Raw genomic sequence first — 22700 nt, 5'->3', positions numbered from 1 at the left:
GAATGTTGTGATATAAATTTTTGGAAAATGTACCAGAGGTTGTCAGATTACCCCAGAGAGGGAAATGATGAGAAGAAAGATGAAAAACTTGCTACAAGTAGCTATCAATCAGTCATTGGTATTTATTGAGCATTTACTGTGTACAGAGCACTACTGTGTACAGAACATTTACTGTGTACAAGCTTGGGGAAGTACAGTACAACAGAGTTAGAGACATGTTCCCTTCCCACCAGGAACTTGCAGTCTAGAGGGGGAGACAGACATTAAAATTGATTACTGATACGTACTTTGGGGCTGAAGGAGGGATGAATATCAAGTGCTTAAAGGGTACAGATACAAGTGGATGGGCAATAGAGAGGGGAGAGGGAGAAAGGGAAATGAGGGCTTAGTTGGAAAAGGCCTCTTGCAGGATATGGGGGTGGCCCTCGATGTCTGAGAGAGCTGAAAGTCAGCAAGGATTAGGATGGAGTAAAGGTTGTTGAATTTGACAAGAGGGTGGTCATTGTTGATTTTAGAGTAGTTCCTGAGGAATGAAGGGAATAGAAACCAGATTGGAGGGGAGTCAAGGAGGGAATTGGATGAGAGGAAGTGGAAGCAGTAGGTGTAGACAACTTGCTCAAGGAGTTTGGATGGGAATGGTAGGAGGAAGAGGGGAAAATAACTGGAGGGAACTTGGGGGTCCAGGGAGTTTTTGTTTTTATTTTTTTTTTAGGATATGGAATACCTGAGCATGCTTGAAAACAGTAGGGAAGAAGCATTTGGAAAGCAAACATCTAGTTTTTGAGCTCTGTTTTGAAATACAGGTTCATTATTATTCATTTGGAGCTTTCTTCCATTTTATATATGAAGTAAGTATTTTGAGTTTGTGAGTTTGCCCTGTGGGTTTACATGTGGGTTTCTTGTCCCTTAGCAGAATAAACATCCGCTATTTGATATCTGTTTCCAAAAAAACACCGTCAATTTTGCATTCACCGGCATTGGAAATCACGCCATAAGGAGATTTAGATCTGGGATTTAAATGTAATTGATCATCTAGGAGCCATGGCAGAAATTGCAGAGTTCTTGTCAATCAGCATTTTCCTCTTAGTTCATAGCTGTTGTGATAGTACATTTCTGTAAAGAGCTTTTACAGTAAAATCAAGAAAACTACCAATCTCTCATGGAAAGAGCAAAACAAATCCAGTGTATCATGACTAAAAAAAAAAAAATGGTTGCAGAGGGAAAGACAGTTACATGCGCACTCGGCTACAGTTAACTACCTATGTAGCTGATTCTTAGACTTTTTTTCTTGGCTCTAAAAGATACACTCAGTGACTGCTTGCAGCCAAGTAACCTGCCCTGTCTTGTCTTATTGCTTAACATGTATAATTACTGCTTTCTCTAGAATTCATTTACCTATTCGTTTCCACCAAGCACATGTTTTATGAGTCATTTCTCTAAGATACTTTTCTTTAAATAACTTCATACAGCACATTATTAGGAATTGGATTTCCATTGAACATGCTTTCTTTATTTAAAATATGTATTTCAAAAAGGGAAAAACATTCTAGCCTCTATGAGCAACAATTGAAGAAGATCAGCGAGGCCCTAAAGGGTGTTTTTACAGGCATGAGTTGAAATGGCAGTTTTCAATAACTTTACTAAAATAGCTCAAGGATATCACCTTAATTTTAGCACATAAAGGATCAATTTGTAAAAATCCCTATGATGATGATTAGGTTTTTTAATTTTGTTTTTTTTTTTTTTAACAAAGTCCCATCTTGAAGAACTGGGTACTAGGCTACTGCGGAAGAAGGCAGTGGTAAACCACTTCTGTATTTTTACCCAGAAAAGTATATGGATACAGGACCAGAATGATTGCAGTTGGAGAGTGGGGCAGTCTGGGAGAGATGTGTCCATGGAGTCACTATGGGTTGGAGATGACTCGACAGCATAGGACAAGACATAAGGACTGTGGGCCTGAGGGTAGAGTGAGTATCCTGTGCCTAAAGGGTATAGATCCAAGTGTGTAGGTAATGCAGAAGGGAGGGGGAGTAGGGAAAATGAGGGCTTAGTTAGAGAAGCAGCGTGGCTCAGTGGAAAGAGCACGGGCTTTGGAGTCAGGGCTCATGAGTTCGAATCCCAGCTCTGCCACTTGTCGGCTGTGTGACTGTGGGCAAGTCACTTAACTTCTCTGTGCCTCAGTTCCCTCATCTGTAAAATGGGGATTAAGACTGTGAGCCCCACGTGGGACAACCTGATTCCCCTGTGTCTACCCCAGCGCTTAGAACAGTGCTCGGCACATAGTAAGCGCTTAACAAATACTAACATTATTATTATTAAGGCCTCTTGGAAGAGATGTGGTTTGAGATGTGACAGTTCTCCAAACAGGTCTCCCTTTCTGTAGGTAATGACAGTTATCTGTAGGTTTTGGCACACATTTTTTGGAGGAGAGTAAGAGGTATTGTTTAAGTGGCAGGCTGGATCAGATATGAACTAAATGATTGGCAGAAATTGTATCTGTTCTTATCTTTCCTCCCTTGATCCTTCCAACCTTCATTGTTTTGATCCTCAGGGAGTGGGGGTGTTCCGTTTGGAACTATCCCGAATTGAAAAGGTATGACCCCTGCCCTCAAAAAGCTTAAACCTGGACCACTTAAACTAAGAGATGTCTTGGCAAATGTAACTTTTAAGTTTTTAATATCTGACCTACTGGTTCTTTTTTAGCTACATTTACCTTTAATGCTTTTCTTAGTTTGCATTCACTAGGATAGAATTTTGGTAGAGCAGCAGGAAAAAAGGCAAGGGAGGGCAGGGCAGGGTGAGGGCCACAAGAAGGGAGTGGCGAGGAGCTGAGGTGGGTGCGAGGGAGTGTAAGAAGAGGGATGGTTGATGGAAATTAAGGCACTTGGGTTCTTTCCACTAGAACACACTGCCTCTGGATGCTTCCCCAGTAAGTAATAATGATGATGGTATTTGTTAAGCGCTTACTATGTGCCAAGCACTGTTCTAAGCACTGAGGTAGATGCAAGGTTATCAGCTTGTCCCACGTGGAGCTCACAATCTTAGTCCCCATTTTACAGGTGAGGTAACTGAGGCACAGAGAAGTGAAGTGACTTGCCCAAAGTCACACAGATGACAAGTGGTAGAGCTGGGATTCGAACCCACGACCTCTGACTCCCAAGCCCGTGCTCTTTCCCTAAGCCATGCTGCTTCTCATAGCCATGCTGCAGTCAATTTCCTGACGCACCTGCTCCTTCTGCTTTTATGCTTCCATTTGTGAAAGCTCCTTCCTTACCTCTTTGATAATAGGCCTCTTTAGGGAAGGGGACTGTGTCCCATCTTATCTGGTGACTACCCCGGTGCTTATATTGGTGCTTAGCTTAGTTAAGCGTTTCATAAACATCGTTGTTATATACTATTTACAGGTGATGGGCCTGGGGCTGGTTTTCTGTTTCATATATTTCTTAAAGATGCAGGTGCAGAGGGGAAGGCAGTGAGTGCTGACTGGAGGGGAAAGAAAAAAAAGCCTCACCTCTAAAGCTCATAACCTTGGCTCGTGTGGTGCAGTTGGCTACTCTTCTTGCTTTGGGCTACTAGTCCTCTATCGAAGCTGCTATTTGGAGATGGGGCCAACAGGTGGCAGATGGGTACCAAGGGAAGACACCCGAGGCAAATAACTTGGCCAAGGCACCAAACTGGGTGTGTGTGAGAAACAAAACCCATCTAAAATAGTTTTACGCCTAGCTGTTTTGAGAAGAAAAGACTTGGCCGGGAATATAGATTGGGAATTGTGATAGAAGAGATCCCAGCTGTACCGTAACTTGTAGGTACTTGGATTGTAAGATCCGTGGTGGGCAAGAACGATTCGCTTTGAAAGAAGAGAACTGGTGCAAGGAGAATAGCAAACTCAAAAGTGATTCTGTTTAATGGTAGTTCCAGGGTGACAGTGTGGACTTGTGGAAGGAGCATGGGGCTGGAAGTGTGTACTCTTGGCTTCTCATCCCACCTGTGCTCCTGCTCGCTGTGTGACCTTGAACGGGTCCCTTAACTTCTCATTGCCTCTGTTTCTCATCTGAAAATTATTACTGTTTTGTTAAGTATTTCTATGTGCCAAGCTCTGTTCTAACCCCTGGAGCAGATACAAGTCAATCAGGTTGGATACAGTCCCTGTCCCACACGGAGCTCACACTCTTAATCCTCATTTACAGTTGAGGTAGCTGAGGCACAGAGACATTGAGTGACATGCCCCGGGTCACACAGACATGTGGCAGAGCCACGATTAGAACCCAGGTGCTTCTGACTTCCAGGCCCATGCTCTATCCACTAAGCCACACTGCTTCTCGATAAACAGAGGTTAAGGTCTGTCTCAGACACTGATCTCACATGAGGCTGGTTTGTGCCTGCAGTTTACTTAGTTGCCTGAAGAACCCCGGATGGGATCCCATTTTACATCTTTCATTACTTGGACCCTGGGACGATAGGAGTCCAGGCGGGGTAGATACAAAGGAAGATTCCCCAGTGAGTTTGGTTGTTATTTGCTCCGAGTTTACACTGTGTCCCTTTCTACTAACACCTAGCACTGACCTAAGTCACCTGGTAGGCTTCATACTCAGCACTGGGTTTCTTTCAGACACACACGTAGCATAAATGGGAAAGAAGTTTAGCGCAGAGAGAGCACTGTAATATGCGCTTGGAGAGAGTATCGAATACCTGTGCACTTTACATCTTAGATTATGAAGCCCTATGTGGGACAGGGACTGTGTCCAATCTGCATCTACCCCATTGCTTAGCCTAGAATTTGGCACAGAGCTAACTGTAGATCTAGACTTGTAAATGCCAGTGAGCAGGCAGATACTCTGTTGTATCGTATTCTCTCAAACACTTAATATAGTGCTCAGCACACAGCAAGTACTCAATAAATACCACTGAGTAACCCACTGATTTCAGTGCACTGTGTGAAGAGCTTCAAAAAGTACAGCCAAAGCACATTCCCTGACCACAAGGAACTTACAGTGTAGTGAGAGAAGCAGGCTAAAGTATGTTCAAAGAGTGGGATCAGAATAAATGAAATGGGTGTTTAATTTCTCCCCAGGTGTAGAGAGAAAGGCGCTCCAGGCTGGCTATTCAAAAATGAGAAAATTTATCCCTTCATAGTGTTTACTTTGTTTACTGTTGATGTTTTGGATTGCTGAATATTAATTTATTTTCATTATTGTTTTGATTATATTCCTATTGTTATTTGTGCCCATCCTCCCCCAGTTAAGTTGTGAAATCCCTGGGGGGAAGGAGCAGGGCTTGATTTTCTTGAATTTATTATTTTCCCCAGTGCCTTGTGCAGACCGTTTTGTAGGCACTTTGTAAAAGTTAGTAAAAATTAAAACTGGGATAATGGATAAGGTGACCAGATTTTTCAGAGCTCGTGGAAGAACGTGTCTGCCAACTCTGTTGTATTGTACTCTCCCAAGCGCTTAATACAGTGTCATGCACTCAATAAGCTTCCGATAACTACCATTGATTGATTCAGCTTTGGGTATCCAAGGATTGTGGAAGGGCAACAAAATAGAAAAGACAGAGTAAGACATCCACAAAGGGCTGACAGTCACCCCTCACTCACATACATACACACATGCCCACACATGCCCACACGGCCAGAGAGGCAGGTACATGAATGAATGTGGATCACCATGTGTTACTATCTAACACAGAGTTACTGAACAGCAGGAGCAATGACCAAGCACACACTTCTACGACCCCTGGCTCACCATAGATTCCTTCTAGGCGTCCAATGTGTAGCTAGTCGACTGCCCTTTCCTGGGGCTGGAGGAGATGGAAACAGTAGCTGGAACTCTGGGGAGCTGAGCACCCCATAGCTCCCTCACTTACCTGCTGTGTTAACTACCTCCTCCTGCTGCCATGGCTGGGCTCCCAGAGTTTTTCCCCACTCTCAAGGCTGTCCTCTCTGTGCCCGAACAGGGGATTTTTGTCCATCCCTGTACGCTTCTCGGGAGCAAGGAATGTGTCTTAGGTTTCTGTTGTACTTCCTGTGGCGCTTAGTGCAGTTCATGGCACTTGGAGGGATGCTCGATAAATACCTTTACCACCATGGGGGCTTTTTGAGCGGGAGTCTAGGACTTGGCCATCCCAGATTTTGGAGAAGGACTGGAGTGTTGCCCATCAAGGCTTGAAAGGACTGAGAATGATGAGAGACCTTGTTAGCTCTCTGAACCCTGTTCCCTCCCAGTCTATATCCAGGCTAAAATCCCAACCCCCTTTTTGCCCCCACTTTCAAAATGAGAAGTCTGGCAGGCAGTTTGGTCCAGAGAATGAAATGTGTTCTATTTCTAGCCCCGAGAAGAACAAAGGGAGCTTTCAACAGTGGAGATCAGCGTTTATATTCATTTCAACCTTGCGGCCAAATAGCCCAAGTCACCAAATTCCATTCTTTTGACTTGGGTCTTTGAGACCAGTATCCATTCCAGACCAGTATATGCTACTGGTACTACAGGTGGGAAGGAACCCTGCGTTGGTGAAATAACATCAGTATTACTATAATCACCTAGAAATCAGTTAATTAGTGTGATTAAGAATTAAAATTGAGGCATTAGCCCCATCCAGTACAGTTGTTCAGGAGTTTAACACTTGTCAATGAACAACTGGCTGTGTCTTCTATCCCCTCCCCTTCCTCCTCCTCCCTATAACCACGTACACACATTCACACACACACAAAAGCTAGTGGGGTCAAGCCAGTAGCATTTAAGGGCCTAAACGGATTTGGTAGGGCACCCAGCAATGATGACTTGCTCCTGATGCCACTGTGAGCTTATTCGGTAGCTGAGAGGCCAGATCCTCTTGCTAGCTCTGGGAGAAAGATGACCATGGGAATCCAGAGTGATCTAATGGGAAGAATATGGGACTGAGGCTCAGGAAAACTATGTTCTAGTCCCAGCTCTGCCACTGGCCTGCTGTGTGGTAGGACCAGTGCTTAATAAATGCCGCAACTAAGTACTGTTTAAATATTTTACATTTACTGTTAAGTTACTGACCCTTTTATATATATATATATTTATATATATATATGAAGGTTACGGAATTTAGGTCAGGGGCTTATGGTACAGTTGTATTTCAGGAATTCCCGAGAGTCTGTTTTTCTCCCCCTGCTTGGACTGCCTTTGTTTTTCCAGGAAATGTTGTTTTAGTAACTTTCATCTTTATTTTTTGAGGGGTAGATGTGAAAGGTGCCACTGCATTTATTTTTAATAGATTCTGTGCTCTTAAATAGGACTACCATTTGCTAAGGACTCCTTCCCCCATCTCAGGAGGTGGTGAAAGATGTAGTGATTGGTGCTGGTGTGGTTAGAGTAGCAAAGGGAGGTCACATCCATCAAATTAAAAAAAAAATTGGTTTTTGTTAAGCACCTACTATGTGCCAGCCATTTGTACTAAGTGTTGGGGTAGATACAAGGTAATCAGGTTAGACACACTTCATGTCCCACATGGGATTTACAGTCTTAATCCCCATTTTACAGATGAGGTCACTGAGGAACAGAGAAGTTAAGTGACTTGCCCAAGGTTACACAACAGACATGTGACAGAGCTGGGATTAGAACCCAGATCCTTAGATCCTTCTGACTCCTAGGCCCATGCTGTATCTACTAGACCACATTGTTTGCTGTACTGTGTGCAGAGCACTGTAATAAGCACCTGGAAAGGTACAGTAAATGGGAGCCCCCACAGCCTGTGCCCTCAAGGAGTTTAAAGTCTAGTGGCATGCCAGAAGTGGGTTTCTTAAATGAATTTTTGTAGGAGGGGAAGAACGTGGGTAGAACCAACCGCCACCCCCTTCCTCTTCTCCCCCGCCCCCCACCCCCAACTCCCTGGGAAGGCAGGGGCCAAGGAGTGAAGCTGAGCATTGTTAATGTCAAATGCTGGGAAAAGTGAACTAAGTGAACTATTCAAACATTCCTGGAGGCAAGGTGTAGCTGTAGGCAGCACAGAAATGTAAAATTAGAGTCTCTTAGCCTGGAGGAGTAGGGCTCAGGGTAGAGGCTAGAGCATGGGAACAACTACAGAGAACCTACACCCTGTACATTTATGGAACAAAAAGTCTTTCCCCTCCTCCACTGCTGCCTCGCCCTGTCTCTGAACTGACATACTAAGTAGCGCCCGAGAGTGAGAACCAGAAAACCTGGCGGGGGGTTTGAAGGGAGTGTGGGGAGTGAAGTTTGAGGGGAAGATGGATCCATGTCTGTTTTCAACATTTTTCGGTCTTTTTATGTTATTCTAGCACATCTTTGTTGTCTTACGGTTTTAAATCCCTCTGCCCCTACTTCCTTTTAAAAACAAGTACTGCCTCAACGTGACAAAGTCAGAAGTACTGGGTGGTCTAGGAGATAGTTGCCCTTCCATCAACCAGACTACTGTTTTTTTCCCTTATTATTATAAACCCCGCAGGGAGCAGATTAGAAGCCTTTTTTCCCCCTCCCCTATCCTGTCAGGCCCCGTAGGTGAACCGAGATTACAGAAAGTGATCTAATCCCTAAATTTTGTCTCCCACGACTCACCCACCCACCCGCACCCTGCACTTTCCTGCACTAGGTAAAATGAGCTAGTCTGTGCTTGCGGGACCCTTGCAAGTTTAGTGTTGTTTTGTCTGGGCAAAACCGCTGGAAGATAAACGGGCCCATTATCCCTCCACTCTGGACAGACATTCCTGTCTTCGTAGTCCCATTCAGTAGTAAGGAGGTTGCATAAAGATGAAGAATAAAGTTCAGCATGCCTCATTATCAGTTGAGCAAATCGGGAAAACGGGGGAGCTGTGGATTAGAAGGTGAGTTGTGTGATAGGGAGGGTGACAATCAAAGGGAGAGAAAAAGAACAGGAAAAATGGACTCCACGTGAACATTAGGTCATCCAAGGAGCTCTGCACTTTTCACCTCCTCAAATGAGGATTGAGAGCCCAGAGGAGCACGCTCAGTTATATGCCAATTGGAAAGATATAGAAATGGAAGGAAATGGTTCTGAGCAAAAAGAGAGAAGAGGTTTATTTTTCAGCCCTCCTGGCTCTGGGTAGGCTCCTTACCCCCTGAATACATAGTGGTATTTATTGAGTGTTTACTGGGGGGGGGGACACTGTACAAAGTACTTAGGAAACTACAGTGCAGTAGATTTGGAAGAACAGAGATTCACACACAAACATAGGCCCCACCTATGTTTATTTTTATTTATATCTAAATATAAAATTAGTGATTTAATATAGAATAATAAGAGTATCTATACATCAGTGCTGTAGGTATTTATGCATATATATGTATGAGTTCAGATGAGTCCTTGCCAAGAAATTCATTTTCTTTTTCAAAAAACAGTTGTACCCAGAGGCGTGATCAGAGAAGTGCCCAAATGTCCTGGTTTCTGCAAGGGAAGCAGTGGAACATCTCTCATACCTGCTCACCCACGCCATAGGAGTTGGTATCCAAATGAGGGCCCTGGGTGAATTCTCTGTCCAAAAACCCTGGGGAGGCCGATTCTGGGGTTGTCTAGGGGTTTGAGCCTGCTTTAGGTGTCCATCTTGAATAGATCTAACACCACTACTTTACTCCATAAGTGTTTCCTGCCTCCTGGGTCTGCTGTGAGAATCTCTGGGCAAACCTTGACCTTCCTCCATTTTCTCACCTCTGGTCGTGGTCACTTCAGCAGTAAGGTACAAGTGGCAACCTCTGGAAGTAGGACCGTTTATTGAGTGTTTGCTGTGTGCAGAGCTCTATTCTAAGTTCTTGAGAGAGTACAGTATAACCAAGTTAATAGACATGTTTCCTGCCCACAACGAGCTTACAGTTTAGAGATCCTAGGAAATACCTTCCATATGGGGATTATTCCATTTTGGTCTATGGGTCTGTGGTACACCCTTGTGGCAGATCCTGGCATCCCGAACAGTTTGGATGAAGGACTTTGACTCACTTTATTCATTCAGTTGTATTTTTTGAGTACTTATTATGTGCAGAGCACTGTACTAAGTGCTTGGGAGAGTACAATACAACAGTAAACAGACACATTCCCTGCCCACAATGAGCTTACAGTCTAGAGTGGGGGTAAATGCTTAGCAAATACCATCAAAAAAATGAACCAGCATTCTTATTTTGTTTTTGTCCAGTATGTGGATGCATGGTTTAAATAAATGAAATGCTTATGGTTACTTTGCTAGAATAACCATATTTTCCTTAAATGTAAATTCCTCAAGGAAAGAGATCTTGTCTACTAATTGCATTGATCCAAGCAGTCGTGCTCTAGGAGAAGCAGTGACTGCTATGTGACCTTGGGCGATTCACTTACCTTCTCTGGGCCTCAGTTTCCTCATCTATAAATTGGAGATTGAGTATCTGTTCTCCTTCTTACTTAAACTGTGAGCCCCTTGGGGGACAGGGACTTTGTCCAACCCGATTACCTGTTATCTACTCCAGAACTTAAAATGGTGCTAGGCACATGGTAAGTGCTTAACAAATATTATTATTATTATTTCTCTCCTAATCTTAGTACAATCTTCTGTGCAGTAGGCCTCAAGAAATTCTATTGATCAATTAATTGATGAATGAATAGAATTTCTTTAGCGCTTACTCTGTGCAGAGTACTGTACGGTCAATTTGTGGGAGTTCAGTAGAGTTAGCAGATTCATTCAGTCGTATTTATTGAGCGCTTACTGGGTGCAGAGCACCGATCCTTAGACATGATCCTTGCCCCAGAGAGTTACAATCTTTGGAGGGGGGTGGAGAGAGACATTAAAATAAATTGTATGTCAGGGATTTTATTTGCCTTGGGAAAGTGACTATTGAGAGAATGTGTGAAGTGGCCGTCTGAATGTTTAGTCTCAATTCATTCATTCATTCATTCAATAGTATTTATTGAGCGCTTACTATGTGCAGAGCACTGTACTAAGCGCTTGGGATGAACAAGTCGGCAACAGATAGAGACAGTCCCTGCCGTTTGACGGGCTTACGGTCTAATCGGGGGAGACGGACAGACGAGAACAATGGCACTAAACAGCGTCAAGGGGAAGAACATCTCGTAAAAACCGATGGCAACTAAATAGAATCAAGGCGATGTACAATTCATTAACAAAATAAATAGGGTAACGAAAATATATACAGTTGAGCGGACGAGTACAGTGCTGTGGGGATGGGAAGGGAGAGGTGGAGGAGCAGAGGGAAAAGGGGAAAATGAGGCTTTAGCTGCGGAGAGGTAAAGGGGGATGGCAGAGGGAGTAGAGGGGGAAGAGGAGCTCAGTCTGGGAACGCCTCTTGGAGGAGGTGATTTTTAAGTAAGGTTTTGAAGAGGGAAAGAGAATCAGTTTGGCGGAGGTGAGGAGGGAGGGCGTTCCGGGACCGCGGGAGGACGTGACCCAGGGGTCGACGGCGGGATAGGCGAGACCGAGGATTCATTTAGGAGGCTATCTAGATTCAAATATGGTACCTATTGTGGTATTTTGTGTTTTGTTTGCAACTCTTTTGAAATTCCAGAGCTGACTTTACATACAGGGGAGGGTGAGGTAATTGAGCAAAAAGCACTAAAGTGGCTCATTTTCATGTTATGTGCTTTCACTTCCCCCAGTTTAACCTTAATAGACCAAAGTCTCAAGTGTTTTGAATTTCGTTAATACACGTTTTAAGACCACGTTCCTGCTCCGATACCCAGACTCTGCTATTGTTATTCTTCCAAGTATTTGCATTTGTGTTGCTTGTCTCTGTGAGAACCTTTGAAGGAGAACAATTTTCTAAGAATTAAGGTAGTAGTTGTAGTGATTGTATTAACTGCCTGCTGCGTACCAAGCCCTTAATGCAGTACTTTGCACACAGTAAGGGCGGAATAAATGTCATTGATTCATACTAAGCACTGGTAAAAACTACATAGATGAGAATTAGACACAGTTCTTGGCCGTCAAGGAGCTTAGAATCCAAGAACGTAGGAAGAGGGAAAGTTGGAAAGAGGAAACAATAAAAAACAAACGAAGACATAAGGACAGTGAGTAGTAGGGCATTGTGGCAGAGTTTCAGCCTCCTTCTGACTTGGTCCAGGAGTCACACTAGGTTACGGAAGTGTTTGACCATCTAGATCCCTAGAATGTGAACTCAGGGAAAGGCAAAGATCATGCCTACTCGCCCTATGGTAGTCTCCTAAGTGCTTAATAAAGTGATGATGATGGTCTTTGTTAAGCACTTAGTATGTGTCAAGCACTGTTCTAAGCACTGGGGTAGATCCAAGCTAGTCAAGTTGGACATAGTCCCTGTCCCACCTGGGGTTCTCATTTTACAGATGAGGTAAACTGAGGCACAGAGAAGTTAAGCAACTTGCTCAAGGCCACCCAGCTGACTGCCTGAGCCGGGATTAGAATCCAAGTCCTTCTGACTCCCAGGCCTGGGCTCTATCCACCAGGCCATCCTCTGCACAAAGTGTTCAGTAAGTGTTATTGATTGACAGAAGACAACTACAACCTTCCCAATGCTCTAAAAGTTGAGAAGACCTCAGGCTGCAGGAGTTCCCTCTCCCTTCCAGGACTGGTCTGGAACTGATGGATTTCCTGGTGGCCTGGTGCTGAGCAGCTCTTTCCTTGGGGCTCAGGACCGGTGTATGTGGACCCGTTGTGAGTTCTTACTTAAAGAGGATCCATATTCGTTGTAAAACAGGCACCAAGAATTTACAAGATTAAGTTGTTACGCTAGGCTGTAAACTCCCCGAGAGTACCCAGATGCTTAGTACAGTGCTCTGCACGTGAGGCACTCAATAAGTACTATGGACTATAGCTCAGAGTTGGCTTTTGGTTGATTTTGAAATGAATGGTCTTCAGGCTTCACCCTAAACTGTCCCTTTAGCACAATTCCAGTATGGCATGGGTAAACTTCACATTTGACCGCTGACGAGTGCTTAGGACAGTGCTTTACACAGAGTAAGCGCTCAATAAATATGACTTAATGAATCCTGCAGACATTTTTGTCCAGAAATGATCTGTCCCTCGGCATCTCCGTGGTAGAGGTAGCAACACTGATCAGCAAGTTTTCATGAGGTGAAACGCCCCTTTTCCTTTTGCTCCGCTGAATTTTCCAGAGACCCGAAGCATCTCTCTCTTTCCTCCAGAACCTAGGCCCTTTTTATTAGTGTAGTGTGTCTGGGCTTTTGAGTCTAACAGTTGATCTGATTATCCTGTATCTACCTCAGCATTTAGAACAGTGCTTGCCACATAGTCAACACTTAATAAAAATAATAATAATAATAATGTTGGTATTTGTTAAGCGCTTACTATTTGCAGAGCACTGTTCTAAGCGCTGGGGGAGATACAGCATAATCCGGTTGTCCCACGTGGGGCTCACAGTCTTAATCCCCATTTTACAGATGAGGTAACTGAGGCACAGAGAGCTGTCACACAGCTGACAGGTGGCAAATCTGGGATTCGAACCCATGACCTCTGACTCCCAAGCCCAGGCTCTTTCCATTGAGCGATGCTGCTTCCTATAACAAGTATCTGTGATATTTGTTAACAGAGAAGAGGAGGTTAAAAGGTGCTCAGGTGGATAATGTTAGTTTGTCCTCTTAGAATAATGTGTGGTATTTATAAATGTTTATGTTCCAAGCCCTGTGCTGAGCACTAGGGTAGCTAGAATACCTATTTGCCTTCCCTTCTGCGTCACCTAAGCACTTGGATTGATGCCACTCAGCACTAGGTTTTGGAGAAGGAGCGTGGCTCAGTGGAAAGAGCACGGGCTTTGGAGTCAGGGCTCATGAGTTCGAATCCCAGCTCTGCCACTTGTCGGCTGTGTGACTGTGGGCAAGTCACTTAACTTCTGTGTGCCTCAGTTCCCTCATCTGTAAAATGGGGATTAAGACTGTGAGCCCCACATGGGACAACCTGATTCCCCTATGTCTACCCCAGCGCTTAGAACAGTGCTCGGCACATAGTAAGCGCTTAACAAATACCAACATTATTATTATTATTAGGTTTTCATCCTAGCCCCACCGTGCTTTTTTTTTTTTTTTACATAAGTGCAGTGGTAGACACCACCTCATCTGGTTGGACACAGGCCATGTCCCCATGGGGCTCGCCGTCTTGGTCCTCATTTTACAGACGAAGTAAGTGAGGCCTAGAGAAGCGAAGCGACGGGCCCAGGGTCACACAGCAGATGCGTGGTGGAGGCAGGATTCGAACCCAGTTCCTCTGACTCCCAGGACCCGGAGTTGTGCTGCCCTACTACATCTCTAGGCCGTGAGTTCGTTGTGGGTGGGGAATTCATTCATTCAATAGTATTTATTGAGCGCTTACTATGTGCAGAGCACTGGACTAAGCGCTTGGAATGGACAATTTAGCAACGAATAGAGACCATCCCTGCCCAATGATGGGCTCACAGTCTAATCGGGGAAGACAGGCAGGCAAAAACAAGACAACATAATCACGATAAATAGAATCAAGGGGATGATTGACAAAATAAATAGGGTAATAAAAATATAGACAAATAAGCACAGCGCTGAGGGGAGGGGAAGGGGGCTTAGTTGAGGGGAGGGGAAGGGGGAAGGGAATGTGTTTGATGTCATAGTGTCATTCATTCATTCAATAGTATTTATTGAGCGCTTACTGTGTGCAGAGCACTGGACTAAGCGCTTGGAATGTAGAAATCGGTAACAGATAGAGACAGTCATTGCCCTTTGACGGGCTTACAGTCTAATGAGATGTTCTTCCCCTTGATTCTATTTATTGCCATTGTTCTTGTCTGTCTGTCTCCCCCGATGAGACTGTACGCCTGTCAGAGGGCAGGGACTGTCTCTATCTGTTGCCGATTTGTCCATTCCAAGCGCTTAGTTTGCTCTGCACATAGCAAGCGCTCAATCGATTAGACCGTCCAAGGGCAGGGCCTGTCTCCATCTGTTGCCGACTTGTCCATTCCAAGCGCTTAGTACAGTGCTCTGCACAGAGTAAGCGCTCAATCGATTAGACCGTCCAAGGGCAGGGCCTGTCTCTATCTGTTGCCGACTTGTCCATTCCAAGCGCTTAGTGCAGTGCTCTGCACAGAGTAAGCGCTCCATCGATTAGACCGTCCAAGGGCAGGGCCTGTCTCTATCTGTTGCCGACTTGTCCATTCCAAGCGCTTAGTACAGTGCTCTGCACAGAGTAATCAAAAGGCAGGGACTGGATCTGTTATCGATCTGTCCAATCCAAGCGCTTAGTACAGTGCTGGGCACAGAGTAAGCGCTCAATAAGGACTACTATTGAATGAATGAATGAGTTAGTGGGGGGGGCGGGGGGAGGTCTCCCCTCCCTAGACGGTGAGCGGCGCGTGGGCTCGGCTGAGGGGGGTGGGGGGATGTCAATCAAACCCCGCCAGGCGCAGGCGCAGGTGCGGGGTCCCGCGGGCGGGCGGGGGGCCGGAAGTGACGTCACGGGCGGGCGAATGAGTCCTCACCTGAGTCACCTGGGCCGGGCTGAGGCGGGCAGAGGGAGGGAGGGAGGGAGCGAGGGAGGGAGGCAGGGAGGGAGCGAGCGGCCGGGCCGGGCAGGGCCGCGCCGCCCCACGCCGCCCCACGCCATGGACAAGGAGAGCAGCGGCAGCCCCGGAGAGATGGGGCTGCTCCGGGCCTTCGACTCCGCCGAGTTCGTCAGCTGGGAGAAGATCGGCTCGGGGGGCTTCGGACAGGTCTACAAAGTCCGCCACGTTCACTGGAAAACCTGGCTGGCCATCAAGTGTTCGCCCGGACTGCATGTGGACGACAAGTGAGTGCCGCCCGCCCTCCCTCCGTCCCTCCCTCCCTCCCTCCGTCCGTCCGTCCGTCCGTCCCCGCCGCACCAGCGCCGGCGCCGGGCCGCTTCGGCCCCGACCCGCCGACCGACCGACGCTTGGACGCATTCAGGCGGTCGGTCGGTGGCATTTATTCATTCGTTCAGTAGTATTCACTGAGCGCTTACTATGCGCGGAGCACTGGCCTCAGCGCTTGGAATTCATTCACTGGTATTTACTGAGCGCTTACTAGGTGTAGAGCACTGTCTTAAGCGCTTGGAATTCATTCAGTAGTATTTACTGAGCGCGCACTATGTGCAGAGCACTTTCCTCAGCGCTTGGAATTCATTCAGTAGTATTTACTGAGCGCTCACTATGTGCAGAGTACTGTCCTAAGCGCTTGGAATTCATTCACCAGTATTTACTGAGCGCTCACTATGTGCAGAGCACTGTCCTAAGCGCTTGGAATTCATTCACTAGTATTTACTGAGCGCTTACTATGTGCGGAGCACTGACCTCAGCGCTTGGAATTCATTCAGTAGTATTTACTGAGCGCTTACTATGTGCGGAGCACTGTCCTCAGCGCTTGGAATTAATTCAGTAGTATTTACTGAGCGCTTACTATGTGCAGAGCGTCCACCTCCAACGCCGCAACCCGCCTCGCTTCGTGTCGTTAGACACTCCCTCTCCCCCCCCCAACACACACACAGAAACACACAAACACAAAAATACCCCCGTGTTGTTTCGTGAGTGAGTCCAAAACCTGGGCATTTCCCCGTGAGGCTCCAACCTGCTTCTCTCTGAGCCCGTCAGTGGGCAGCAGGGACCGTCTCCCTCTGTCGCCGAATTGTCCATTCCAAGCTCCCAGTCCAGTGCTCTGCATAGAGGAAGCGCTCAAGAGATACGATTGAATGAACGAGTCTCTGCCGTCCCTCACCCGGACCCCGTAAATAGCAGCTTTTTCCTGCCACCGGCCTCGCACGTCCCTCCTCCCGGAGTTGGCGTTTTATTTGGCGTCTTTTGGGTCCTGCAGGGATCGCTTGAGAAGTGCCAGCCCGGACGGCCAGGGCTGGAAAATGTTCATCAGAATCATGTTAGAACCTGGCTTCAAAGAAAACAAGTACAGGCCACGTAAAACGGCGGAGGGATGGGAGCTTTAAAAATGTCTTTACCTACGCGGTGCCCGGGATTTTTTTTTTTTTTTGGTCATTTTTGTGTACGGTGTGGGTTCGACTTTTGTGCCCAAACATTACGAAAATACACCGTGCGGGGCCCTTGTTCGTTAGAGGCTGTCATCCTTGTTACTTGGTTTTATCGACCTTATAATTTCCTTTTTAAACACAAATTGGGGTAAGAGGATGATTACCTGTTTTGGAAGCAGCCTGCGACCACATACTTGGTTAAAGCCAGATATTTGCAGGACGCGTCTTGCGGCTTTTGAGGATGGCGAATGTGAGCCGTGGGGAAAGTCTGCATTAAATCTCTGGCGCAACTGAGGCCGAAACACTGAATGAAAGATCTTATTTATTAAGTGTTTTCCGAGACAATGTTCCAGAATTCTTGAGTTTGAGACAGGGCAGACAAATGAATGGAAGATTGTTCTTTTCCTCACCTGTAAAATAGAGATGATGATAATAATAGCTGCCTCTCCCTACCTCCCAGGAATGTGGTGAGGATAAAACGAGAACCGATGTGAACACACCTGAGACAGTGAGAACGGTGCAAAGTCAAGATGTAACAGTAGAATAATCACTGTGCCTTGATTTTTTCCTTTGTCTGGCTTTGTATTCTTTTACAGCCACACCTCTCATGGGCTTCGGGTTCCCCCACCTTATAATAAGGATAATTCCTGGCCTCTCTCTCCCCTGGTTGATAGGTAGGTCTCAGTGGTTATCTTCGGGGCCCATGAAGTTTTTTTTAATTCAATAAGGATTCGGAAGATCTCTTTAAAGCCATTGTTGAAATTTCACTTAATGCACCAGAACAGATTGCCCTGCATAACTCTAAGATAATGAAAGTAAGCGACTCTTGTAACGTTTCGGACAGCCCCAAGGAGTACCTTCAGTTTCATTTACAGTAGAGGTTCTGTTGGAGAGATTGTAGGTTTGAATAGAAGGCTTAGCCCAGTCCCCCTCTAGACTGTAAACTCATTCTGGGAGGAGAACTGCTAATTCTCTTGTATTGCACTCTCCCGAACCTTCTAATCGTTCTGCACATCCTAAGTACATCGTAAGCCCTCAATAAATACCATTGATTGATTGATTCCCAAAGGCCTGGGTCTGAAGGGACTTAATGTCATAAAGTTTTCATTACTGATTAAAGGAAAGCAAGCAGGGTAAATGCTTGCAGATATGACATGTTTAGGGTATGCAGATGGCAAGTCACCTTTTGATTTTGGCTGCTGGCTTCTTAAAATGATTTTATTTGTATTAATTCCAAAAATAACAATAATGGTCTCTGAGCGTTTAGTCCATGCTAAGCTCAGAGGTTGATACAAGCCAGTCAAATAGGACACAGACCCTGTCCCAGAAAGAGAAAAGGTATTGTGTGTTAGAGAAAAGGTGTCAGGGAGGACTCTTCACTATTCCTAGGCCTCCGGACTCAATTTTTGGGGCCTAGCTGTGAATACGAGTCAAGCGATCCTCACAAGTAACCAGGAGAGCTACCCAAATAACACCCTCACGGTGTTTTAAACCAGGCCCAGCTTTGTGAGCAGAGGCGGATTTGGCGTCATACAGAATCAGCTTATTAGAAACGTAGCCTGCGTCTTTAGCAATTTTCCTCAGCAACAGTTCTATTGCATTCTTCTCCTACTTGAAGGTACGGCTTCTCCTCTTAAAGGCGGGTCACCTGGGCCATTGCACAGCTAGGTTTTAATCATGTTTTGTCCTTTAGCTGGGAGCCTTTCCTGCCCTGCCCAAATCAGGCAGGTGGTGGCTTGCCTTGTGTTGCTGTGCAATTTTGGAGGTCAGAAAGCTCTGCTGAACAGGAAGTGCCGAACCACTCGCAGTTTATGAAGGGTGAACGAGAGAGGACAGGATGGAATCTGGTCCTTTGTCCATGAAAGTTGGCCTCCACCAGGGTATCCAACCCCTGGGGGAAAAGTGAAACATGTTTAGGATTCTCTCTCTTACTCACAGTTTTGGTTCACAATCTTTTATAGCATTTCAGTTTGCCCGGATTGGGGTTAGAGGAGAGTAGGAGGTTTTATTTCCAGACTTTGAGGTTCAGGAAAACTGGTATACCCAATTTCCTCCATCTTTCTTTTTCCTTTGAATTTTCCTGCCTGGGTGTCAGGCAGCCTATCTTGGTGTTTTCCACCCAGGGGTGGGGGTTAGGGGGGTTCAGAAGGACCTCAGAGCGTGACATGGGGCCCGAGAGTGGGCTTTGGAATGGCTTTGGAGGATGGGAGGGAAGAAGAGCCTTTGGAAAGGAAAATCTGTTGAACCTGAAGGGAGGAAAACCTTCTGAAAGAGCCAAAGGGGGAGGGTTAGAGGAACAGCGAAATGAAGCCTGCTTGGCCTGTGAGCCCCATGTGGGACCGGAACTTTGTCAAGTCTGATTAACTAGTCTACCCCAGCGCTTAGAACAGTGTTGTCATATAGTAAGTGCTTAACAAGCACTTCACAACAGTAAAGGAATCCTGTGCAGGAAAATCTGGGAATCATCACTTGCTACTCATTCGTCTATAGGCACTTTAGATTCTAAATTGGCCAGAGAAAGTGAAATTTGCAGCAAAACAAAGATTTAGAATCCGAAAAATATCACCACATCACACATGCAAATTGTGGCAGTGGAATGTGTGGCCTCAGAGGTCGTCCGAATAGTGTTTACCCCTTCTCGTTTTCTTGGCATTACCTTGTCAGTTCAAAGACTAGGTGTGAATAAATCACCACTGCACCTTGCAAGAACCGCGGGTGATTAAGGGAAGGAAATGAGATGCCACTTTTTTGGTTCGGTTCTTAAATATCTCCGCTAATGGGTGATTGCTGCAACGCCAAAAAAAAAAAAAGAAAAAGAAATACAAATTATGGCTTAGACACCCATTCACGGAAGAAGCTAGTGTTAGTTAACGACTCAGCTAGTTCAGACTAGCCTGACTAAATTGTGGGTTTGTAACTGGAGCACAATAGTGTCATCAACCAGGCAAGCCCATTCCTTGGAAATATAAAAATAGCAAATCCGGAAAGCCGGTGAGGCTCATTGGAGAACCGGAGACTGTAACTGGATGTGTTTAAAATAAAACCCTAATTTCTCCGATGAACCCACATTCCACAAAGTTTTGTGGAATTTGCTTACCAACCACTATAATCCTTCAACCGTCCTTCCTATTTGGTCAGCATGTTTTTGGCCTCCAAAATACTAAAGGCCCAGCTCGACTCCTTGTCCCCAGACAAATAACAATAGTTTCTTTTCTCCCCTACAGTGGACTATCTTTCTCCATCCTACTGGAGCCAAAGAGGTTCTCCCTATACTGCTTTTGGAAATACAGCTGTACAATATTTCACTTTATTGCCCTTCTCAGGCTAAAATTTTCCCTGTGCACTGTTACTTGGAGCAAATGTTCCGAACATCAGTTGTTAAGAAACAGGTTCAAGATGCCCCACCTATCCCACCAGAACCAAATAATGAAGCTGAGACTTTTGCCCTTGATCTGTAAGCTCCTTGTAGGTAGGGATTGTGTCCACAAACGCTGTTGTAGTCTCCCAAGTGTACAATGCTCTGCACACGAGTACAAACTCAATAAATGCCACTGATTGATTTTCCCCATTAGGACTTGAAGAGTTTAAATTTGCTCTTTCCCATAAAATAGAAGCGGAAGCAAACCTGAGGAAGATAGAGTAGTCTGACCTGGGAGTAAGAGGTGAGGGATCATGTAGATTAATTCTGTTGTTGTATTCTCCCAAGCGTGTAGTACAGTGCTTTGTACACAGAAGTTCAATAAATATTATAGGTAAATGCTCAGTAAATATTTTTGATTAGTCACTTTCCTGCTGGGTGACCTGGGACAAGTCACTTAACTTTTGTGCCTCTCTGTGAAAAATGGGGATAAAATGCCCATTCTCCCCCCACTTATACTGTGAGCCCCATGTGGGACAGGGACTGTGTCCAATCTGATTATCTTGCATCCCCACCCCCAGCACAATTCTTGGCACATAATCAGTCCTTAGTAAATACCATAATTTATTATTGATTTTTTGTTATTATTATTGATTGAACTGTAGCTCTGCAGCAGGAACAATGATCCCCTGGCTCTTTAGAGCCTTTGGGATGGTTCAGGCTGAGGAGTGGGTAGAGTTGCTGGAGAAATTCTATTGTTTTATTACTGAAGAGCAACGCAGGATGTGTCTAGGACTTCATCTGACCCTAAGACATTCAGAGTCCTGTGAGGGAGAACTGGGGAGTACCCACGACCATCGATCTGTCTTCTCTCATCCCTGAGCACCATCAAGTGCTGGGTTGCCACCATCTCCTACTGTCAACTTATGCACTATAAATAATAATGATAATTGTGGTGTTGCTATGTGCCTACTATGAGCTGAGCACTGCACTAAGCACTGAAGTAGATACAAGATCATCAGGTCGGATACAATCCCTGTCCCACTTGGGGGGGGGGGCGGAGAGCGAACAAGTGTCGAATTCTCATTTTACAGATGAGGAAACCGAGGCACAGAGCAGTTGGATGACTTGCCCGAGATTGCAGAGTGGGGTTTAGAGCCCAGGTCCTCAGACTCCCAGGCCTGAGCTCCTTCCATTAGGCCTAGCTGCTTCATTCGTTTTTCTGGTTGACTGTTAGCAACAAAATTCCCAAGATCCAAAGCATATAAACTGGCTGGTTTTAAAAGTTGATCTCCCAGTGGCCTAGTAAGTGTTGCCTTGTCAGTTAATAGCCATAAACTATCACTGAGGGTAACCTGGCAGGTTTGACCAAATTTCAGTCGAGGAATCTTTAGAACAAAATTTTACTGAAAAATCGTAATACCTCAAATCTGTAGAGTCCTTTTATTTTTTTTTTCCCAAGTGCTTTTTAGTCAATCACTTGAATTTTAATCTTCACAGTATCCCTGAGAGGTAAGGTGAAACAGGTATCATTTTCCCCGATTTACAAAGGGGGAAACCGAGGTCCAGACAGAAGTTAAGTTATTCACCCAAAGGCCCGCAGCAGGCCAAGGGTAGCACTGGGGCAAAAACCCAAGCCTCCTGACTCCAGAGGCTGTTGTCTAGAAAGGAATTCAAACCGAATCTGATCCCATCAAAAGTGAATATGTCCTCCCATTTGATCTCCCCCCCACCCCTAAAAACAAAGAACATTTACAATTTGGGTCTGAGAGGCCTTTCTTGTGGGCGTGTGTACATATCCTTGTACTTTGTTGCTTCTCTTACTTGTAATTGATTTTGATGTTTATCTTCCCAACTAAACTCTAAGCTCTTGGAGGGTAGTGATCATTTCTCGCAACTGTTGTACTCCCCTGTGTGAGCTGTGAGCAAATTGTGATGACCGTCCCCACCCCTGCATGAGTATTATTTTCCAGCACTCAGTACAGTGCTCTGCACACAGTAAGTGCTTAATAAATTTGAGTACTTCTACTAGTACTGTTCCTCAAAAAATACCATTGATTGATAGAAGAGCCCAGAACCATGGCCTCAGTTGAGCAGGGAGAAGCCAATCTTACTGGACATCTTTTTAAAATTCCATCTCCGTTTCTACCAGTCAACCCCAGTGTAAGCCTGCATGGTGTATTGGAGGACTGCAGGGCTATAAATTCATTTTGGAAGGCAAACGAAGACATAGTATGTTGGAGGGAAAATGGGTTTACCAGCACAGGTTGATCAAAAACGGATGGCTTTAAAAGGCCCCGTTTCTTCACCACCGATGTTTCTTCTGATGGAGCTTGAAGGCAGAACAAAGGCCATTTCACCTTTTGAGGAAACAGTGCCCCTCTGTTAAAAGGATGGGGCGTTCCAGGGTTT

The 22700-nt window shown here is 45.4% G+C and overlaps 2 protein-coding genes across 3 annotated transcripts in view; both read left to right on the top strand.

The window, feature by feature from the left end:
• The window catches only part of LOC100080465 (histone H4 transcription factor-like), a 33011-nt gene extending 23437 nt beyond the window's left edge, over positions 1-9574 (top strand). The window contains exon 9 of one of the 2 annotated variants that reach the window (XM_029083159.2): positions 9345-9574. In XM_029083159.2, the coding sequence (XP_028938992.1) occupies positions 9345-9441 (97 nt within the window). In that variant the 3' untranslated portion in view covers positions 9442-9574. Of the gene's footprint in view, positions 1-712; positions 819-9344 lie in introns of those variants that run through there. The other variant, XM_007667210.3, reaches the window with a different exon arrangement.
• Positions 9575-15488: 5914 nt separating this feature from the next.
• RIPK4 (receptor interacting serine/threonine kinase 4) overlaps positions 15489-22700 on the top strand; it is a 30131-nt gene continuing 22919 nt past the window's right edge. The window contains exon 1 of the mRNA XM_001511271.4: positions 15489-15724. Coding sequence (XP_001511321.1) covers positions 15540-15724 — 185 coding nt within the window. The 5' untranslated portion in view covers positions 15489-15539. The remainder of the gene's footprint in view (positions 15725-22700) is intronic.

The sequence above is a fragment of the Ornithorhynchus anatinus genome, chromosome 18 (genome assembly GCF_004115215.2).
Source record: "Ornithorhynchus anatinus isolate Pmale09 chromosome 18, mOrnAna1.pri.v4, whole genome shotgun sequence".
Taxonomy (NCBI): domain Eukaryota; kingdom Metazoa; phylum Chordata; class Mammalia; order Monotremata; family Ornithorhynchidae; genus Ornithorhynchus; species Ornithorhynchus anatinus.
This window is presented reverse-complemented; position numbering and strand designations above follow the sequence as displayed.